This window comes from Raphanus sativus, chromosome 4, assembly GCF_000801105.2.
Source record: "Raphanus sativus cultivar WK10039 chromosome 4, ASM80110v3, whole genome shotgun sequence".
Classification (NCBI taxonomy): domain Eukaryota; kingdom Viridiplantae; phylum Streptophyta; class Magnoliopsida; order Brassicales; family Brassicaceae; genus Raphanus; species Raphanus sativus.
Genome location: NC_079514.1, coordinates 42,930,729 through 42,949,852, shown reverse-complemented (window position 1 = coordinate 42,949,852; position 19,124 = coordinate 42,930,729). Strand labels below are relative to the sequence as shown.

The following is a 19,124-nucleotide window of genomic DNA, read 5'->3' as shown; positions in this document are numbered from 1 at the left end:
CATACATGACTTCATTTTAAGTCCATTTGAGGAAATTAATAAATGGCTAGCTGGCAAGAATTCATGTATATTCAGTTCAATATTTAAATTTTCTAAAAAGATATATATTAAAAAATAAACTTATTGTGTTCGATATCATAATTAATCACCATCTCGTCGGATATTGTTCAGACAGTAGTTGCATTTCATACGTAACTCAACTTCGGTATATATATAGTTGGTTGCATTTTTACAATTTCCTTTTTTTTTTTTTTTCCTTCATTAGATTTAATATTAAAATGGCCCAAAGCCCACGAAACTACAACTCTGGAAGCCCAAACGAATGGAATCCAAAAAAATAAAAATAAAAAAAAACATACAAAAAGGCCCAGGCCCAAACCGGAAACCCTAATGCTGACATCACGTGTCTCGAAACCCTACCACCGAGCACCCGTACAGCCGCTTCAACAACTCGACCGCCGAGAGGAAACGCACCAGATCTGGAACGACTTCTCATCAGCCTTACGAAAAGCATGCATCTACACCGCATACCACTTCATCACCCTCGCTTCTTCCCACAGAATAGCATCAATCGATCTATCTAGATCAAGATCTCATTTTGAGCACAATCGAAGCTACTATACTCAGATCCATCTCCAATCTGTCAGAGAGCTTTATCAGAACGAGTCGAAATCTCATTCGACCACCATAACCACCGTTTCCATCTCTCAGAAAACCTCGAGTCGACTAACGCGACTCCTTCAGAACCACACACCACCAAACGCCTTCATAATCAAAGGCCACAGATGCCGACGAGGCAGAGCTAAGAAAGCCTCCATCCCTCAAGAAACAAGAGCCGGCGTCAGCAAAACTGAAAAAGCTTTCACTGCCCGGAAACCAAAATACAAAGAGGAGAACAATCCCTCCCTCTCCAAAACAAATACTTTGACACAAAAATAAGAAACAAAAAACGAAGACGCATAAACTCCGGACCGACGGTGGCTGTGGAAGCTCCGCCGTCGGCCGGAAAATTCAGATCTGTTTTTTTTTCTCTCTTCTCTCTCTTCCTCTCTCTTCTCTCTCTTCTTTCGAGTGCATTTTTACAATTTCCAGTCAAATCTAAAAATTCCTCTATATATATGTATATATTATTTTTTTTAACTGGAAATTCCTCAATATACAATTTTTGTTTGGATGCACATCATCAAAATGTATGGACTAATTTATAATGGTAATTAATTTATATATATGAGAATCTGCAAAACCATTCAGATAAAACTATGGGATGGTTAGTGTCTTGGTTTTACAACTGCAAACCGCATTAATGATATTAATGTAAGGTCGTTATATGTTCGTTGACTATCACAATCTATAGATATAATTTTTGAATGACCTTGATACATAATTATGTTTGATATATTAAAAAAGTTCTACAAAAGTTTTTTTTTTAAGTTCTACAAAAGTTAAAAGTCAAGGTTTGAAAATTACTTTGAAATTCTTTAACAAAGGAGGGAATTGCAGAATGGAGCCGTATCTTGAATTCTTGATTATCTGATATTTGGTTTACATTATTTATATAACGATCATAGCTCTTGTCCAGTCAAAATTCAAGTCTCCACTAACTTACAGTAAGTAATACACCACGATCATGTAGCTTATGTTTGGGATACTAACTATTATTATTATTGTGATGACTGATGAATGATGCATTACAAAATTTAGACCGTACGCGCGCTATAAAATGGGGTTGTTATAGGCTCACTATTAGAGAAGTGACGGTGATTTAAGGGGATGAATGCTTCGTGTGACAGAGGTCATAGACTATGTTAGTCATGCCATGTGTCTAGCTCTTATGACGTGGGTTTTGTTTACTGATATGAAAAGCAAGCCACGTACAACCGGCTCCCTTCGATTATGTTTGCTCTCTTTGACTGCAATTTCTCAAAGCCAGAATTTCCTTATTCTCCGCATGCAAACGCGTGCTGTTCAATTTTCAGTGTTTACCTTTTTTTTTAAAAAGGATCTTGGTTGATGGATTGATTATATTGAACAAATTATGGGTTTCCTGGAGATTAATTTGGCTAGTAAGTAAGTATATTTAATGTATTCACATTTATATGTAATCGGTTTTGCAGCAAGTCATCGCGTCACTCCCGTGTACAATTTAGGTATTCACATTATGCACATGCATTTTAACCTGGATCCGAAAATTCGAACCGGTACCATCACAAAAATATCTGTAAGAGTCTAAATTTTTTTACCCAACAGAACTAAAACCGAAAAAATCGACCTGGATAAATCCGGATTCGAAAAACCGACCCAAATAGACCAAACTGATAAGAATCGATTTATACTCGACTTAAATACATGTATATCCAAAACTATAATTTTGTGTTTTATTTTTTATATATTATTTCATAATTTAGTTGAAATATTTTTTGTTAATAATATTTGTTATTATTTTTGTAACACTTTAAATAATATGAAGCTCTAAAATGTAAAATTTAGAATTTAAAAATCTTTTATTTTAACTATTAATATTTTAACTTAATTATTTTGTAAAATTTTAGATATACATGATAAATATCGACTAAATTTGATGGAATTTGGATATGTTATTTTTCTTTTTTTGACAAAAAATACCCAAAATTATGGATATTTTGTAGCTATTTTAATTATAAATTTGAACAGATCCTGATCTAAAAAGAAACGACATGAACCCGAATCAAAAAAATTACAAATACCTATTGAATCTAAATGTTTAGGATTCGAAATATTCGGACCCGAAAAGAACTAACCTGAACACGATCCGATGACCTGAATGCCCAAGACTAATTCACATGTTTGTTTTATGTCAAACCTAAATTTATTTAGGATCCAGAACCCTCATTTATAAAATTGCTTACGGCTTTGCAGATTTGTTGGTTACCACATCAGCTATTCGTTTTGAAAATTAGTATTTTAAAGAGCTTTTGTTTTTAACTATCATACGTTCAAAAAGTAACATTGCGTAATATGAAAATATATAGAAATACCGAAAAGAGGATCGAGAGTGAGTTAATAATGTCGGGTGAAACAGAAACAGGAAGGAAGAAGAGACATTAAAGAAGGTCAAGAGGTTGCGTTTTCAAATCTATGTGCACGTATACTATGATGTGATTGTGATAGTGGAGAATGGAAAAGAGGAAAATAATTACTAAACTGTCTTGTCTCACTTACTTACAAAAGCTACAAGTTACTGATACTGACACAGTTTGTGTTTGTGTGTGTTTCAGTGTCATATGTTTGTCCTAGTCCGGTTGTCTAAACCAACCCTCGTGATGATACGTTTTTATAAATAGGATTATGGTCTGGATCAGACATTTCAAGATATTTTTTTCCTACATTTTCAATGTATATGACATGATCATGTGGGGATATCTAGACATGTATACACTCAAATTCGTAAAAAAAAAAAAGAAGAAATGGAGAGTGGGAGGTGTGACAAGCGATGTGAAAGCTTGAAAGAAATGTGCATGGAGAGGGGCCGCTAGGGCTTAAGTTTATGTAATTTAGAATGAAAATTAGGGGTTAAGGGTTATTGTTTTGCACATTTGAGCTGTATGAATCCAATCGATCACACGTGGTATGTGTATTCGAGTAAACTTGTGGTTTGTCTTAGACAGCGTTTTGTTTGGTTTAACTTCTAAAACCATCTCGAGGGGAGGTTTTTAAAACGAGGTTCTAAAAAGAAAAGACAAAAAAAAAATCAAAAATGAGCTAAAAGCACATAACCGGTACTCCCTCCGTTTCATATTACATATCGTTCTAACCTTATGCACACGGATTAAGAAAATATTTAATTATATATATTTCCAAAATAAAAACACTATTACCAATACACTTAATCATGTATCAACCAATAGAAAAATGGAAAATAGAATATTATCAATAAATTTTGCATTGAAAACCAAAAACGACACTTATTTTGAAACAAAAAATTTCCTCTAGAACGACATATAATTTGAAACGGAGGAAGTATTTAATATGATATTTTAGGACTGGTTAAAACCATTACGTGTCTCTTTGATATTGGTAATTAATTTTCCCCTAGATGATCTATCGACACTTATTCTTTTAAAAATTAATTTGATAAATCCTTAATCCAATAACACTGGATTTTAGTTCACTTTGTTCAAATCCAAATCCACAGCTGATTAACACTGGATTTCATGTTAGATTTAAATTTCACAAACTCCATAAATTACCAAATTCAATATACCTCAATAAATATCTTGAACATATTACAAGATCATTAATAACATTGAATTTTGGAATGCATATTAATTGGTCATACGAAGATATGTTAGAATTATATTACAAGAGTAGCATTCACGTAAAGACGCAGAAAAATGAATAAATAACCGGCTGATCATTCAATAGTGTTCACAAAATTACATTGTCACTCAGAACAAAATTTTAAATTATCTATAAAATGACGATATTAGTATATCGACTTGGATATGTAAGTAAACAACCCATCTCTTTCTTTCCTCTCTGTCTCTCTTTCTACTTGAAGATGATGACCGAGAACTTGAACGGCGGAGGAAGAGGTGAAGGAGGAGAAGGACCGTGCGGGGCGTGCAAGTTCTTGAGGAGGAAGTGTGTTCGAGGATGCGTTTTCGCTCCTTATTTCGATTCAGAGCAAGGGACTGTTAGTTTTGCAGCGATTCACAGAGTGTTTGGAGCAAGTAATACCTCTAAGATGTTACTGAGATTGCCTTTGCACAAGCGGCTTGATGCGGTCGCCACGTCGGTTACGAGGCTTTGTCTAAGCTCCGTGATCCTGTTTACGGCTGCGTTGGCCATCTCTTCTCTCTTCAACACCAGGTCCTTTATTAAACATTATGTTAAATACTTATGTTAAATACTTGGTGGATTATACATATATAAATATTCGAACTTACAAGCAAGGTCTCTGACTCTCTATGCGTGTGTGTCTTTAGGTGATGAATCTACAAGCTGAGATTGCGCATGTTCAAGCTCGTCTTTCAATGTTTTAGCGTTTCTATCTAGTCCCACCACGACAAATGCAGCAGCCACCTAGCGTTTAACAATGAATATCCCTTGGAACCAACTAACTTGGATGTTGTTGGGAAAAAGAACAATTATCTCAAGCAGTTCGTCTTTAGGTATTTACCGACAGCCAAACTTCCGGCTCGCAGTTTAGGTTAGGTCCACAAGCCATGCTTATGTTTATGTATTATAGCAATGAACGAGAGTGTCTAGAAAAGAATTTGACGAATCTATTTATTCTTCATAGTTTACTATTTCCACTTAAGATCATTTCTCTCATGTTAGGCCCATCCTAAACGGTAGCTAACTACTAGTAAGGCCATTACCACTAGGTTTCGGTCTCAGTAAAGAAAATACTTTAACAAGATTACGTACGCTTTAACATTTTTCTCTGTTTAAACGAGTGCATACAACAATCTGGGCTTCAAGAGCTATAATAGGCTTTTTAATTATTTGCAGTGAGAAAGGGCTTCAAGAGCTATAGTGGGCTTTTTAATTATTTGCAATGAGAAATAATTGAAGGCTTTAAATTTGAACTGGACTGGATCCAGGTTCGAATCGGTTTCTCTAATTTCGATTAGCTTCATTAGTTTCTCGTCGTATGATAAGTCTATGTGAAATGTGACTAAAGTGAGTATTTATATGAATAGTCTATGTGCAGAGTGATTATACCATGCATTGCTAATCCTAATCGGCATATTTACAGATAAGAAAGTTCGGTTGGAACGAACAAACTGGCAATGGCATATCCTATGAACAAAAACAAAAGACGTTTCAAATTTATGTAATGAATGATGTAAAAGTCAAATTTTCATTTACGTAATGAATGATGTAATGAATGAACAAAAAAAAAAGACGCTTCAAATATAAATATAATTTTTTTTGACAACAAAAAACAAATAATTATTTCAATAAATAATAATAAATAAATAAGTAAAATGTTTTTTGGTAGTTTTTGAACTATATGTTTTTGAATTCAATTTTTTATAAATTATTATTTTTTTAGAATTTTTTTTCTGATTTTTTCAAATTTTCTTTTTGAAATTCAAATTTTTTTTTCAAACTATTTCAAATGTTTTTTTTAAAAATCTAAGTATTAATTTATATATTTATCAAAATCCTAAACCGCTATTTCTAAAACTCCACCCCTCAACTTTAAACGCTAAATAGTTAATCATATGATTATAAATGTCTATTTATATGAAAATAGTATTACGAATGTGATAGTTTAATCTCCAAAAAATTTTGATGCTCTGTTTAGTAAGTAAACTAATTAATTTTCTCATTTAATATATTTACTTTTAAAACGATGTTCATTTTAATATCTAAAACATGCTCATTTTAGTAATAAGTTTTTAATTTTTTAGAAAATCACTAAAATTCAAAAACAAATCTTAAAAAATCCAAATTTTATTTTTAAATTTTATGAATAAATGTACCTAAATTTTGGATGATATTAATTTTTATATATTATTTTTTGTTTGGATTAAAATTAACATAGTTTGAATATCAAAATAGACGTAATTTTAAAAATAAATATATTAAAATAAGTAAAATAATTAATTTAAGTATTAAATAGGATAGCAAAAATATGTGGTATTAAGAAGATTAACAAAATTTGGTAGGAGTATTTTTATGGAACTTAACAAAATATGATGTTTTTTTTTTTAGAAAACAAAATATGATGTTTGGTTCTTCTTCTGCAAGCCCCAAAGATCTTTCTAGGTTTTCAGAATTATAACTGAAAAGAAACATTGTATGGTCAACAAATTAATCAATGTAATTAATGAGTTGAAAACAAACAATATTTTTTAATTTGTGTTATGAAACCCATTAACTAGTAGTCGTGTAGTATACAGTATACATACTCCTCTAATATTGTTTTGTTTCGTATCATTTGCATTCAAGAGAAAAAAATGGACCATGATGTGAACCCAAACAAAAAGAAACCATGGGTCACGCGCATTCATTGTAGAAAAAATTGCCAAAACGGCACAAAAAACAACTACATTGTCCCTTTGCCATAAATCTGTTTTTGTCTGTTTTGGACTCAGATACCCTTGTTCAACTTTAAAAATTCATATTAAATATTTTAAGAGTCGTAAAAATATGAAAAATATTCAAAATGTACATAAACAAAAAACAATCATATGAAAAATATAATGGTTGACTAACTATTAGTAAATCACAATTTTATTTTTTGATCTACGGATGGCAGAAAACATAATCTACTTTCTACGGCTCGTAGATTATAGAATCGACTAACAACATAGATATCTACAACTCGTAGAACATAGCACCTTTCGAAAGATACAATTCTACCTTCGTAGAATAAGTCAGCTACCATTTCTCCAATTTCTGAATTATGGTAGATTTCATTAACTTTATTTTTTAATATATCTACGAACACATAATCACAAAATTTACCTAATTACCTATACTCTACGAAAGCATGATTGCTTTATCTACCAAAATACTCTATTCTACCGCAATTGGGTTATGTAATCTACCGTTTTTCTATATATTCTACCAAATTCGTAATGTATATTTTCCCTATATCTCTTCAAAATCTGTTGAGAATATATTATAAATATATAATTTCCATAATTTTCTTGTTTCCTAAATTTTTTTTTAAAATAGATTATGTTGTTTGACCAAAAAAAAAAAATAGATTATGTTGAGGATTAATCAACATAGTCGGGGTCCATTATAATGCGGGATTAGTTTTTAGCCTTTTTCTTGATTTTCGTAGAAACATAATCTATTAATGACTTGTCTGGGAATTTAGTACAAAGATATATACACAGTCCAGTGGCAGCAGGCTTTTCTAGGATTGAACATGTGAAGGGTTCAAGGGTCAGGAGTCTCCTTTTTGTTTTATAATATTTTTTTTCATTAATGGCAAACTCGTAATTAAATCGTCTTCTTCCTTTTAGGGTTTTCACTTTTGCTGCGAATTAGCCATGGCCGCCGTTAACTTCAAATATCATTTTCTTGCAATTTTCTTATTTTTTTTGCATTAAAACTATAAATTTGAGACGTAACATCAAACTTCAAACTTTTAAACACACAAAATCTGAACTTTTTTTATGAATCCGAATTTTTGTCCGAGCTTGATAGAATCGTCGTGGTTCTTCAACGCCGTGCGAGTTGACCTCGTTTTTGAACACGGAAGAAAACAAATCAAACGAAATAATTTTTGTTAACTTGTTATTTTTTTAATAACTGAATTAATAAAACGAGAATAGGAAATAATATGGCTTTAACTGGGGGCTTAATTGGGTTTACAGAAAAAAATATACTAGATGAACAACTTATACTTCATATTATGGCATTAGGACAATGTATTAGTTTTTTTGTTCCATATTTACAATTTTCCCCTCATCCCCTATATATTAATTGAGAAGCATTGTAACTTTTAAATGTAGCCACGTGTCATCACCAGGTTGATTTTGAGAATCATTAGAAAAAAGGTTGGTCCATCTAAATATATATTATACTTTTCATTAAATTAATTATTAATACATAAATATATTCTTCATTCTTTTCTTAAATAAAAGCTACGGATTTACCTTATATGATTAACATATATATGATCATTAATGATGTTGAATAATAATGATTTGTATTAATTTTTGTATCCTCCATCATTTTAGTTTAATTTATATTGTTAAAAACTTTAAACAATCACATTAACCAGAACCGAACCGAAAAATCAGAAAATCAAACCTGAACCGAAAACTGTATGGGTACCCAAATTTTTATAATATAGTTTATATAATTATAGAGATAATTATAAATTTTTAAATATTACTTTTAAATTGAAATACCAAAAACAGAATTACAAAAAATAATTGTATCTGAAATGTTTAAAATTATCTTAATTATTTCAAGTTTTATCCAAAATCTAAAAAATGATAATTAAGCAAAATACCATTTTTTTGTTTTTTCACCCGAATTAACAAAAACTATAAACAAATCGAAACAATATGTGATCAGAAATTATTTCGGATATTAGCCGATTCTCAACTTTGTTACTTGAACTGAACGTAAATTAAATAATCGCACCAAATTTTCTAAATATTCGAACAGATCCTAAACCTCAACACAAGAACCGAAATAACCAAATTGAAACCAAGAACCAAATGCATTATACCAAACAATTATTGATTTAATTTTGACCACAAAAAATATTAGATAAATAATTCAATTATGAAATAAAATTTAAGTTCTTATAAAAAAAATTCACTCCGCGCAAGGCGCGGGTTATTACCTAGTTGTATCTATATAGCTGTAATCGATTAAAATAGAACTACTTTAAGTATATAGTCCATCTACGATCTATCCTTAGGAACGTAGGGATCGTCGTACCCTATATATTAGAGTATCGTATAGTCTTTTTTTTGTAACACTAGGGTATCGTAACTTGAATATAAAAAGCTACATGAAAATATATAAATGTTGTAAATTTTAATCATCCAATCATCTCAGAGCAGCTCCAATGGTGAACTCACCATTGGAATCCTTAACAATTTAATATCAATTTTTTTATTTTTTTGAACAGTAAAGGACTTTAATCTAGATTGAGCTTGCAATGGTGTTACCAGTGCTGTTGTTTCTTCACTGCCTTGTTTTCAAAATTGATTGGCTTCTGGGAATCAAAAACAGAGAGAGAAGCGTACAGAGGTGAGAATATCCCTGGTAAAGATGAAGGAGCCATGGCGAAGATGAAGGAAGTGGAGAAAGGGAGAACAGATGAGGTCGTTGGGTCTTTTGTACGGATGGTGGTGTTGTACAAAGCACGACCTGTGATTTCATCTAAGGTGAGGACTTTGGATTCGATTGTCGCGTTTCCGAAGAGAGAGAGACGCGAGGGAGATTTATAAGCCGTTGAAGATGAAATCGATGGCTGAGATTGAGTTTAGAAGAGAGGTGAGGAGAAGAGAGATTCATCGGAGCTTTCATGGCAGAGGAGAGAAGAAGCTTTCATTGCCGACAAAACCAAACTCAAAACATCACCTGCCCAATAACCCGTTGCCACCTGTCTTAAGGATCAAGTCCTTAAACCTCTTAGGGAAGGATTGATCCGATGAAATCCTTACATTATTTGGTTTTTATAATATAAATCTATTAAACTCAGCATATGAAAGCACGCTAAGGATCAGTGATGGACTTCCGTTGCACCTGCTCTGTTTTCACACCAAAATGGGTTGAAATTGAATTTTACTTTCATTCCTATTCTATTTTTGGAGTAACAAATTGAGTGATGAGGGTTTAACCCTTTTAAAAACAGAAAAATATAGAATGATGAGTAAAAATAAAGGATTATGTCTATTTTTTTTAATAGATTCGAGTTTAATTATTAAAAAAAAAATTGATTGATGAGTAAAAACAAATATTTTAACCACGATTACATCGTGGTTGTCTGATAGTTTGGTCTAATAGTTTCCACTAAAGAATAAGTTGTCATTTTGGTCTACGTTAGGAATCAATTCCTTCTATTGCGAAATTACTAGCTTCATATGTAGCTACACAGATTTGAGTTATTTGCTTACAGCCCATTGAATACTCGGAAGAAGATCTATCCGTGGGATACACCTCTGACCCGGAAGTTAGATATATATTTTTAATAGACACATATTGAACCTTTTAAGAAAATTGAGTGATCAATGAAATTAAACATTTTATTTATTTTAGAAGAAATTCAACCTTTTATTCTATGTTGAAGTACAAAATAAATTATGATTAGAAAATATTTTACTTCAAACTCGAGTTTGAAATAGACAAAAATTAAGAATGGAGATGTTCTAAGAGCATCTCAAAAAGAAATTTTATAATTTCAAATATAGAATTTTTGCTCTCTTAAAAGAAATTTTAAATATTCAAGTTTAGAGTTTTGAAAAGTGAAATGAAAACATAATTATTAAATAAATTTATCTTCATGTAGTGTACATGAAGACATAATTACGGATATAATATTTAAATTACACAAACAAATTTTGTGTAATCGAAGATGAAGTGTTGTGGAAATAGTTTCATAAAATAATATGTTATTTTTCATGTAGTTTAATATTTAATTAGATATTGCTATTTATAATTTTATAATTTAGTTTAAGATTTTATTAATTAATATTTCTGTAACATTTTATATATGTGCTTGTTATTTACAAAAGTTTTTATGAATTTACATTAATTATGAAGAATATAAGGATCATAGAGTAAAATATAAATAATTTTAAAGTTAATTTTGAAGTTTTTTTTTGAGAAAAACATTCTGAAACTTCAATTATAGAGTCTTTCAAATTTTAAAATAGAGAGTTTTTAAAGATGTTCTAAGGCCACATAATAAAAAGATTATACTTAGAGAAATTAATCATGTTTGTAGGAAAGAAACTTATGATTAGTTAGACTTTTTTTTTATGATTAGTTAGGCTTTTATTGTTCTTTTTTCTTTTTTCTTATTTGTCATTCTTTTTTGTATTGTTTTGGTGTAATTGGAAGTTGAACTCTAAACTAATTATTTATGCTTAATAACACATATGAGATGAATTGAAACCGAGAGTAGTTAACTTAGTTTAGTTTTTACTTTGTACAAATGGTAATATAAATATGGGATGAAATAAAAACGGATTAATTTCCTTACCTAGTAACTTAATTAACTTTAGAATGACCAATATAAAAAGTTACATCTAATCTATTAATTTAGGGATTATCTACTATTTGAAGTTCTCATTTAAATTTTGGACTCTTTCATAGTTGTTGCTAGAATATATCATGCCTCCTATACAATGCAACCTACCAACTTAAATTAAATCAAATCTTAACCAACATAGATTAGTTAAACCTAACCAGTAACACTTTTATAATATTTTGGTTAATCTCTTAATATAATTAGATCATATAAAACTGAACCACTCTTAAATCAACGAGTTTCATATCATTCCAGACATAAGAGAAAAAATATCCGACTCATTTACAACGTAAACATACAAAGACCGTGTATACTTATGCTCATTGATCTTCCAAAAACCAAATAATGTGGCATAGACCAACATAGGCTCATGTTCGTATCACTAACTTTACTTCCATATATTTACTCTTCACCTACATCATATCACAACATACACAGTTATGCAAGAACATGATTTTTTTTTGTTCAAACAACCAAATAATGGTGTCATATGGCCAGTAGATTTTTTAAATATGTTTCTTTATATATTACATTTTAAGAGACTATGTGTATAAGTTTTTTTTTTGAAAAAGGCATAACAATGTGTATAAGTTAAAAGGTAAAAGGTGTGACAAGGCAAATTATTATACTAAAAATGAAAGAAGATTAAATACAAACTAATAACAAGTACAACACAAATTATAACACTATTAAATTCTATATATATTTTATAAAATATTATATATATGTCTAATATGTATATATATATATATATAAATGTTACACAAAATATATATAATATTATATACACATATTATATATACCATATATTACTTATTGAAATTTGACAAATCAATTTCCGCCTTTTAGAACGGGTCCTAATCTAGTTATACTAGTAAAAGGAAGATGGTTCGCAACATCAACAAAGCATCGGCCCGAGAAAGACGGTGCTTTGTGGAGACGCACAAATCAGATAGTTGCAGAATCATGTGCCACGCCTACACTTTCTTTCCAATTCCATCTCATTCACGCGTTCTTTTTCATTCTTTTGATAATATATACTCACGATCTTAAATAATATCCCTTAACCTATGCATAGAACATGCATAATTTAATAATTAATACATTCCACTAGTGGAAGCCAAAACTATGGTATATATAGTAGTAAAAAAACAAACTCAGTTGTACATAGAAGATGAGAGAATGAAAATAACGGAATCCAATAACAATGTTTGTAATAAACGGACATGAGAATGTGAATTATTATAAAGAATAGTATTAGATGATCTGTAAATGTAGCATTGATATAACGGATGTATATATGTATACGAATACTATTTGTAATAAAGAGAGAAGAGGGCAAAACGGGGAACATGTCACGCGGATAGGTGTGAGATAGTAAATGACGTAGGTTCCGTTATTTAAGAACCCTTTAGATGTATGTTCCCACACACCACAAGCGAGATAGAGAGAGAACATGGGGAGAGAAGAAGAAGAAGATGACAACAAGAACGGAGTAGGAGAGAGAAAGCTGGGAGATGAAACGCCGTCATCTTTCTTGGACGGGACGGGGTTGGTTTGTGTAACGGGTGGAACTGGTTTCATTGCTTCATGGCTCATCATGCGTCTCCTTCAACGTGGCTACTCAGTTCGAGCCACCGTTCGAGCTAACACAGGTTCGAATCTATTTCTTTATTTTCCATTAGCTTCACCCTTTTAAAGACTCTGAATTATCAATTATTGATTTACCAAATGCAAGTAAGATTGTTGTTTATTTCAGGGTTAGTTGATTAGTCCGTTTGCATAAAGTACAAAAAGAGAGATATTATTATAGATATAACATTTAAAGTTGATTTTTGGATCGACAATAATAATATTTATGGGTGTGAAACATTTATTGTACTTGGCTGGAATGATCTGTCAGTTTGTAGGATCTTGAAGCTCCACAGCTATGTCATGTTCCATGCATCTTCTATATATAAAGTCAAACATCTATTACATGCTCGAAAATTAACAACCAAATGATATAACTGATGATAACTAATAAGCTCGTGATTATGCCTAATACAGAAGGGAATAAGAAAGGCATAAGTTACCTAACATAGCCATCCTGAAGCTCCATAGCTATGTCATGTTCCATGCATTTTCCATATATAAAGTTAACCATCTATTGTATGCTCAATAATTAATAACCAAATGATGATAACTAATAAGCTTACGTCTATGCTTAATACAGAAAAGACTAAAAGAGATATAAGCTACTTAACCGAGCTTCCATTTGCTTCGGAGAGGCTTAAAATATTCACCGCCGATCTCAACGAACCGGAGAGCTTTAAACCGGCTATCGAAGGATGCAAAGCAGTGTTTCACGTGGCACATCCCATGGACCCGACCAGCAACGAGACCGAAGAGACCGTGACAAAACGCACCGTGCAAGGTCTTATGGGGATACTGAAATCATGTCTGGATGCTAAAACCGTGAAACGCTTTTTCTACACGTCAAGCGCCGTAACCGTTTTCTACGGCGTCGGAAGCGGTGCTGGAGGAAACGGAGGAGTAGTAGATGAGAACGTTTGGAGCGACGTGGAAGTGTTTAGGAATCAGAAGGAGAAGAGAGTAAGTAGCTCTTATGTTGTGTCGAAAATGGCGGCCGAGACGGCAGCGCTTGAGTTCGGCGGGAAGAATGGATTGGAGGTTGTGACGCTTGTGATCCCTCTCGTCGTCGGACCTTTTATATCTCCGTCGTTGCCTTCATCCGTCTTCATCTCTCTCGCCATGATCTTTGGTACTCAATTCTTATATCTTATAACAACTTTGGTTTGGTTACACATGCATACTAGGTATAATGTTTCACAAGAAAAACTAGAATCTTATTTTCGTAAATATTAACCAAGTTGTAGTCATCGAATGGTTAAAAGCTTCACCAGATATATGATTCATATCAAGGATCAATTATCTCTGTTTTTCCTTTTTTTTTTTGCTAATAAAATCAAGGTCTCTTTTAAAAAAATAAAATCAATGTCCAAACCATTTTTTTTCTAATAAATCAAGGTTCAAATCTTTTTTTTTTCTAATAAAACCAAGGTTCAGATAATTTTTTTGCTAATAAATCTAGGTTAAATCTTCATTTACAGAGTATAATATGTGTTATATTTACATATAGGACAGGACTTGGGTTCACCCCCTATGGTGAACCTTTAGATTCACCACTTTCCTAATAACCTATCAAAATACCAACTAGATTAATGATTAAAAAATATTAAATAATTTTTTCAAAAACCAAAATAATTAAAAAATAAATAGTGTCAATTTTAATAATGCTAATGTCACTATCTAATCCATAAACTCAAACTCTATACCCTAAATTCAAATTCTAAACCCTAAATTCTAAATTATAAACTCAAACCCTATACCCTAAACCCAAATCTTAAACCCTAAATCCAAACCATAAATCATAAACCCAAAAACCTGAATTCTAAACCCAAATATATACCCTAAACCCAAATCCTAGACTCTAAACCCGAAACGTAAATACAAAACCCAAACCCTATACCCTAAATATTTGGATTAATATTGATGTTGTTCTTTTGAAATTTAAGGTTAAAAATTAAAGTTTTGATTTAGAATTCATGGTTTGGGTTACGGTCTACGGTTTGGGTTTAGGGTTTATGGTTTGGGTTTAGAGTCTAGGTTTAGGGTTTAGGGTTTAGAGTCTAGGTTTAGGGTTTAGGGTTTAGAGTCTAGGGTTTGAGTTTAGGGTATAGTTTTGGGTTTAGAGTTTAGATTTTTTGGTTTATGATTTATGGTTTGGGTTTATGGTTTAAAATTTGGGTTTAGGGTATTTGGATTTATAATTTAAAATTTAGGGTTTAGAATTTGGATTTAGGGTATAGAGTTTAAGTTTAGGGATTAAATAATAATATTAGCATTATTAAATATGACATTATTTATTTTTAAAATTATTTAATCATTAATCTAGTTGACATTTTGATTGGTTATTATGGAGGTGGTAAATTTAAAGGTTCACCATAGGGGGTGAACCCAAATCTTGTCCTTACATATATGGATAAGTCTCAAAATATGTCTGGATCTTTGGTTAATTATTTTAAAAACTACAATATGCAAACCCTAGTTACGGTGGATAGTAGTATATTTCATCGTTAAAATACTCGTAAACACGTGAAGTATGAACGTTCATATATGGCTTCTTGAGTAACTACTATTCACTATAACAATTTCATATTTTTTGTTGTATTGAAGGAAATTACAAGGAGAAGTATTTGTTCGATACTTACAACATGGTACATATTGACGATGTAGCAAGGGCGATGATATTTCTATTGGAAAAGCCAGTAGCGAAAGGGAGATATATATGTTCGTCTGTGGAGATGAAGATCGACGAGGTCTTTGAGTTTTTGTCTACGAGGTTTCCTCAGTTTCAGCTACCTTCAATTGAGTAAGTATATTATTATTATTTCTACTTAATTTTATTGGTTTCTCTAAGCATTTGATTTATACTTAATAACTTTTTTGTGGGCACGTAAAGTTTGAAGAGTTACACAGTAGAGAAGAGGATGAGTCTGTCGTCGAAGAAGCTGAGGAGTGCAGGGTTCGAGTTTAAGTATGGAGCTGATGATATATTCACCGGAGCTATAAAGAGCTGCCAAGCGAGAGGCTTTCTTTAAAGTCTTAAGGGTTTTTGATTTTAAATTTGTATATGAATTGAAAATATCATTTCTTTTTATTCCGTTTTGTAAGATGTTCTACTTGTTGACGAAAGAAAAAAATTGTTTCTACTTTTGAATAATTAATCAAAGAAATATGAAAAGCAAAAATTATCAAAAGGATATCGCCCACCGTGGGACTCGAACCCACGACCACAAGGTTAAGAGCCTTGCGCTCTACCAACTGAGCTAGACGGGCTTGGTGTTTGATAGACCTTTAAATTAGTAAAGACTTAATCTTGTGAAAACTAACGGACTATATGAGTTACACTCTGATTCTTCGAACCAAAGAACTTGGTTATGTAGGAAATGCAATCAACCTAAGCCTCCTCCCTGTCACCTTTGCTCTGTTTGTAGGATATCGCAGTCACTGTGCTCCTTTTCTTCAAAGCACTAGTTGAAGGAGAATCAGGAAGCAGATTATGTGTGTTAATATTATAATCCAGGTGGTCGGTGTGTGCTGATAATGGACCATCACTGTGTTGGGGCACTTAACTATAAGTACTTTCTTCTTTTCTTGGTAAGTGTATATTGATCTAGTAGTCAGTCTCCCTTTCATGTTGTGATTCTTGTTCTGCTTAGTTCATCTTAAACTCGAACTCGTGTGTTAACAACGTTTCAAATTCAGCTATACATCCTTTTGGAAACAAGTCTTTGACTTTATTTCTCATGCTACGCTCCATACTCCATAGCATTCTTTAGTGATGAAGAGATACATGATGATGACTGCACTCGTCATGAGAGTGTAATCATTGTCAAGCTTCAAAGCTTTTCTTTTCTTGTAATCGGTTACTGAAATCAATAAAGGAGTTCAGAAGAAGTAAAGTTTATCAATTTTCTAATGATAAATGTAAGCCATTCTCCCGCAAAGAATAATACTCATATAAAGACTAAAGTTACATTCATATGGTGGCATAGACTGTGCTTAGTGCTGACAAAAAAATAGGTTGCGCTTTGCCCAAAAAAAAAAAAGGTTGCGCTTAGTATACATATGTGTGTGGTCAAATAACGTTGTTTATGATGCATGAGGTTGTACTGTCGATGATTTTACATTCATGCAAGCACAAGATAAGAGTATTTTACAAAAAAGATGATCAGAGTTTTTGATTATGGAGAAATTATTTTTGTCATGTAACATATATACATCATAGGACTCGCAAAAGGGTAAAAAAGGATCTCAATTTAAGCGTCTGAACAAATGCTCCTCTCCCGACAAATGATCCACATGTCTAATCCAACGGCTAGGATGCTTCCTCGAGTCACCACGTTGGTTGCCACCCGCAGCTCCGACGTGTACCATATCTAACCCACTCCCAACAGGCAAAAACACTGATCTCACCACACGTGTCCCTGTTTTTAACACATCGTGCCATTTAAACCCAGAGATCGCTCTCTGCGCAGCGTTTTTACACACCAAAACGGCACCCTTGTTGCTCAATTCCGCAAACCTCAGTGTTTTAACGAACGCTCGTTGCTTTGAATCCACCACCAAGAAGTCCACGCCGGGAAACTCCTCCATCGTGCTCTCAACAGATTCTCCGACCACCACAACCTCCGTAGCTTCCGTCGTAACGACTCCTCTCATGGCCGACACGTACTCCAGTTTTGACTGCTCATCTGGTACTATACACACGTGTCTCCCGCAAGTGTGACTTGCAGCAACAGCGAGGCCGACGCTAGTCGCGATAGGATCGCCGCGTGACCATGTCTCAACGATTAGCCTAGCGTTCCATCCAGCCGCAGTAGCTGATAAAAACTCTGCCACTCCTGATTCTTTGTAGCTCTTACACTATACATGCAAATTAAAACTTAGGATAAATAACTATAGGCACATGTATGCACATATGATTATAAGTTAAATCACATACTTACACCAAAAAAAAAAGTTAAATCACATACCGATCTAACGGTGTTGATGTAGGCTTCAGAGGCGGTTTCAGGCGACCAGACAAGCTTCATGGTGAAAGTTAAATGGAGATTTTGTGAGTTTGTGACGAAGGAAGTGGCTAGGTTATTATATAAATGGACAGACGAAGCGTTGACATTTACTTTCACTAATTAACAACGTGTCAATTGGATTCATGGCTACCATTTACTTCTCCCTAGTCCCAATGCTATTGTTTCAGTTGTGTCAATAATTTCATACTATATCTAAAATGAGTTTTATTAGTTTATCTAAATTAAGTCATATATATACACACAAATATGCTTTTTAATATATGTATAAATGCTTATTTGTTTTTCTAAGTAAAGTTTGATTTTATGGTTACTTTAGAGAGAGGAACAAATAATTTTACAAATTATAAGAAACATATTAAAATTCAATTATTAAATTTTATCTTTGGTACTAATTAGTTATTTGTTTCATTTTTCATCCTAGTGGCCGAGTGTGAAAATACACGTATAGGATTTGATCGCTGACATTGTGGACCTGGTGAGACAACTTAAATAATTACATGAGATGGTCAGCCTCAATCTTTGATTTCTTTTTTCTTTTGTTTATTTTTAATCTTGGATTTAAGCATTTGTTGAAGATTTAAGCCTTTGTTATTTCAACATAATGACGATTCGATTTTGTTTTTTCTTTGACACTCGCTTTCATTATGCCAACCAAAGTTTGTTCATATAAGATAACAACAAAATATTATAAACTCAAATTCCTCGCCGGCTACTTTGGTTGATTATGCACGTACCAT

At 32.3% G+C, this 19,124-nt stretch overlaps 2 protein-coding genes, 1 non-coding gene and 1 pseudogene across 4 annotated transcripts; 2 read left to right on the top strand and 2 right to left on the bottom strand.

The window, feature by feature from the left end:
• Positions 1-4,417: 4,417 nt before the first annotated feature.
• LOC108853507 (LOB domain-containing protein 19-like) lies at positions 4,418-5,150 on the top strand (annotated as a pseudogene).
• An 8,000-nt stretch (positions 5,151-13,150) lies between these two features.
• Positions 13,151-16,503, top strand: LOC108852054 (protein BRI1-5 ENHANCED 1). 2 transcript variants are annotated; one of them, XM_057007792.1, is made up of 4 exons: positions 13,151-13,380; positions 13,941-14,489; positions 16,025-16,160; positions 16,251-16,503. In XM_057007792.1, exons 1-4 carry the CDS (start codon positions 13,182-13,184, stop codon positions 16,387-16,389), a joined length of 1,023 nt encoding a protein of 340 aa, XP_056863772.1. In that variant the 5' UTR covers positions 13,151-13,181; the 3' UTR covers positions 16,390-16,503. The 2 variants fall into 2 exon arrangements, with proteins under 2 accessions (XP_056863772.1, XP_018481043.1); XM_018625541.2 differs by having other exon boundaries at positions 13,152-13,380; positions 15,965-16,160.
• A 51-nt stretch (positions 16,504-16,554) lies between these two features.
• Positions 16,555-16,627, bottom strand: TRNAK-CUU (transfer RNA lysine (anticodon CUU)). The gene has a single exon. It is a non-coding gene; the product is annotated as a tRNA-Lys (tRNA).
• An 834-nt stretch (positions 16,628-17,461) lies between these two features.
• LOC108852852 (uncharacterized) lies at positions 17,462-18,404 on the bottom strand. The gene is made up of 2 exons (XM_018626328.2): positions 18,328-18,404; positions 17,462-18,217 (listed from the first exon to the last, which is right to left on the bottom strand). The coding sequence occupies exons 1-2, from the start codon at positions 18,385-18,387 to the stop codon at positions 17,606-17,608; spliced, it is 672 nt and encodes a 223-aa protein (XP_018481830.1). The 5' UTR covers positions 18,388-18,404; the 3' UTR covers positions 17,462-17,605.
• Between the last annotated feature and the right edge of the window lie 720 nt (positions 18,405-19,124).

Bases quoted from the DNA above. Each gene is read 5' to 3' on its own strand.
- LOC108852054 (XM_018625541.2), top strand. From the start codon at position 13,182: ATGGGGAGAGAAGAAGAAGAAGATGACAACAAGAACGGAGTAGGAGAG. The intron at 13,381-13,940 runs GTTCGAATCTAT...TGCTTAATACAG, and splicing joins CACCGTTCGAGCTAACACAG to AAAAGACTAAAAGAGATATA. The intron at 14,490-15,964 runs GTACTCAATTCT...GTTGTATTGAAG, and splicing joins CTCTCTCGCCATGATCTTTG to GAAATTACAAGGAGAAGTAT.
- LOC108852852 (XM_018626328.2), bottom strand. From the start codon at position 18,387: ATGAAGCTTGTCTGGTCGCCTGAAACCGCCTCTGAAGCCTACATCAAC. The intron at 18,218-18,327 runs GTATGTGATTTA...TTGCATGTATAG, and splicing joins ACATCAACACCGTTAGATCG to TGTAAGAGCTACAAAGAATC.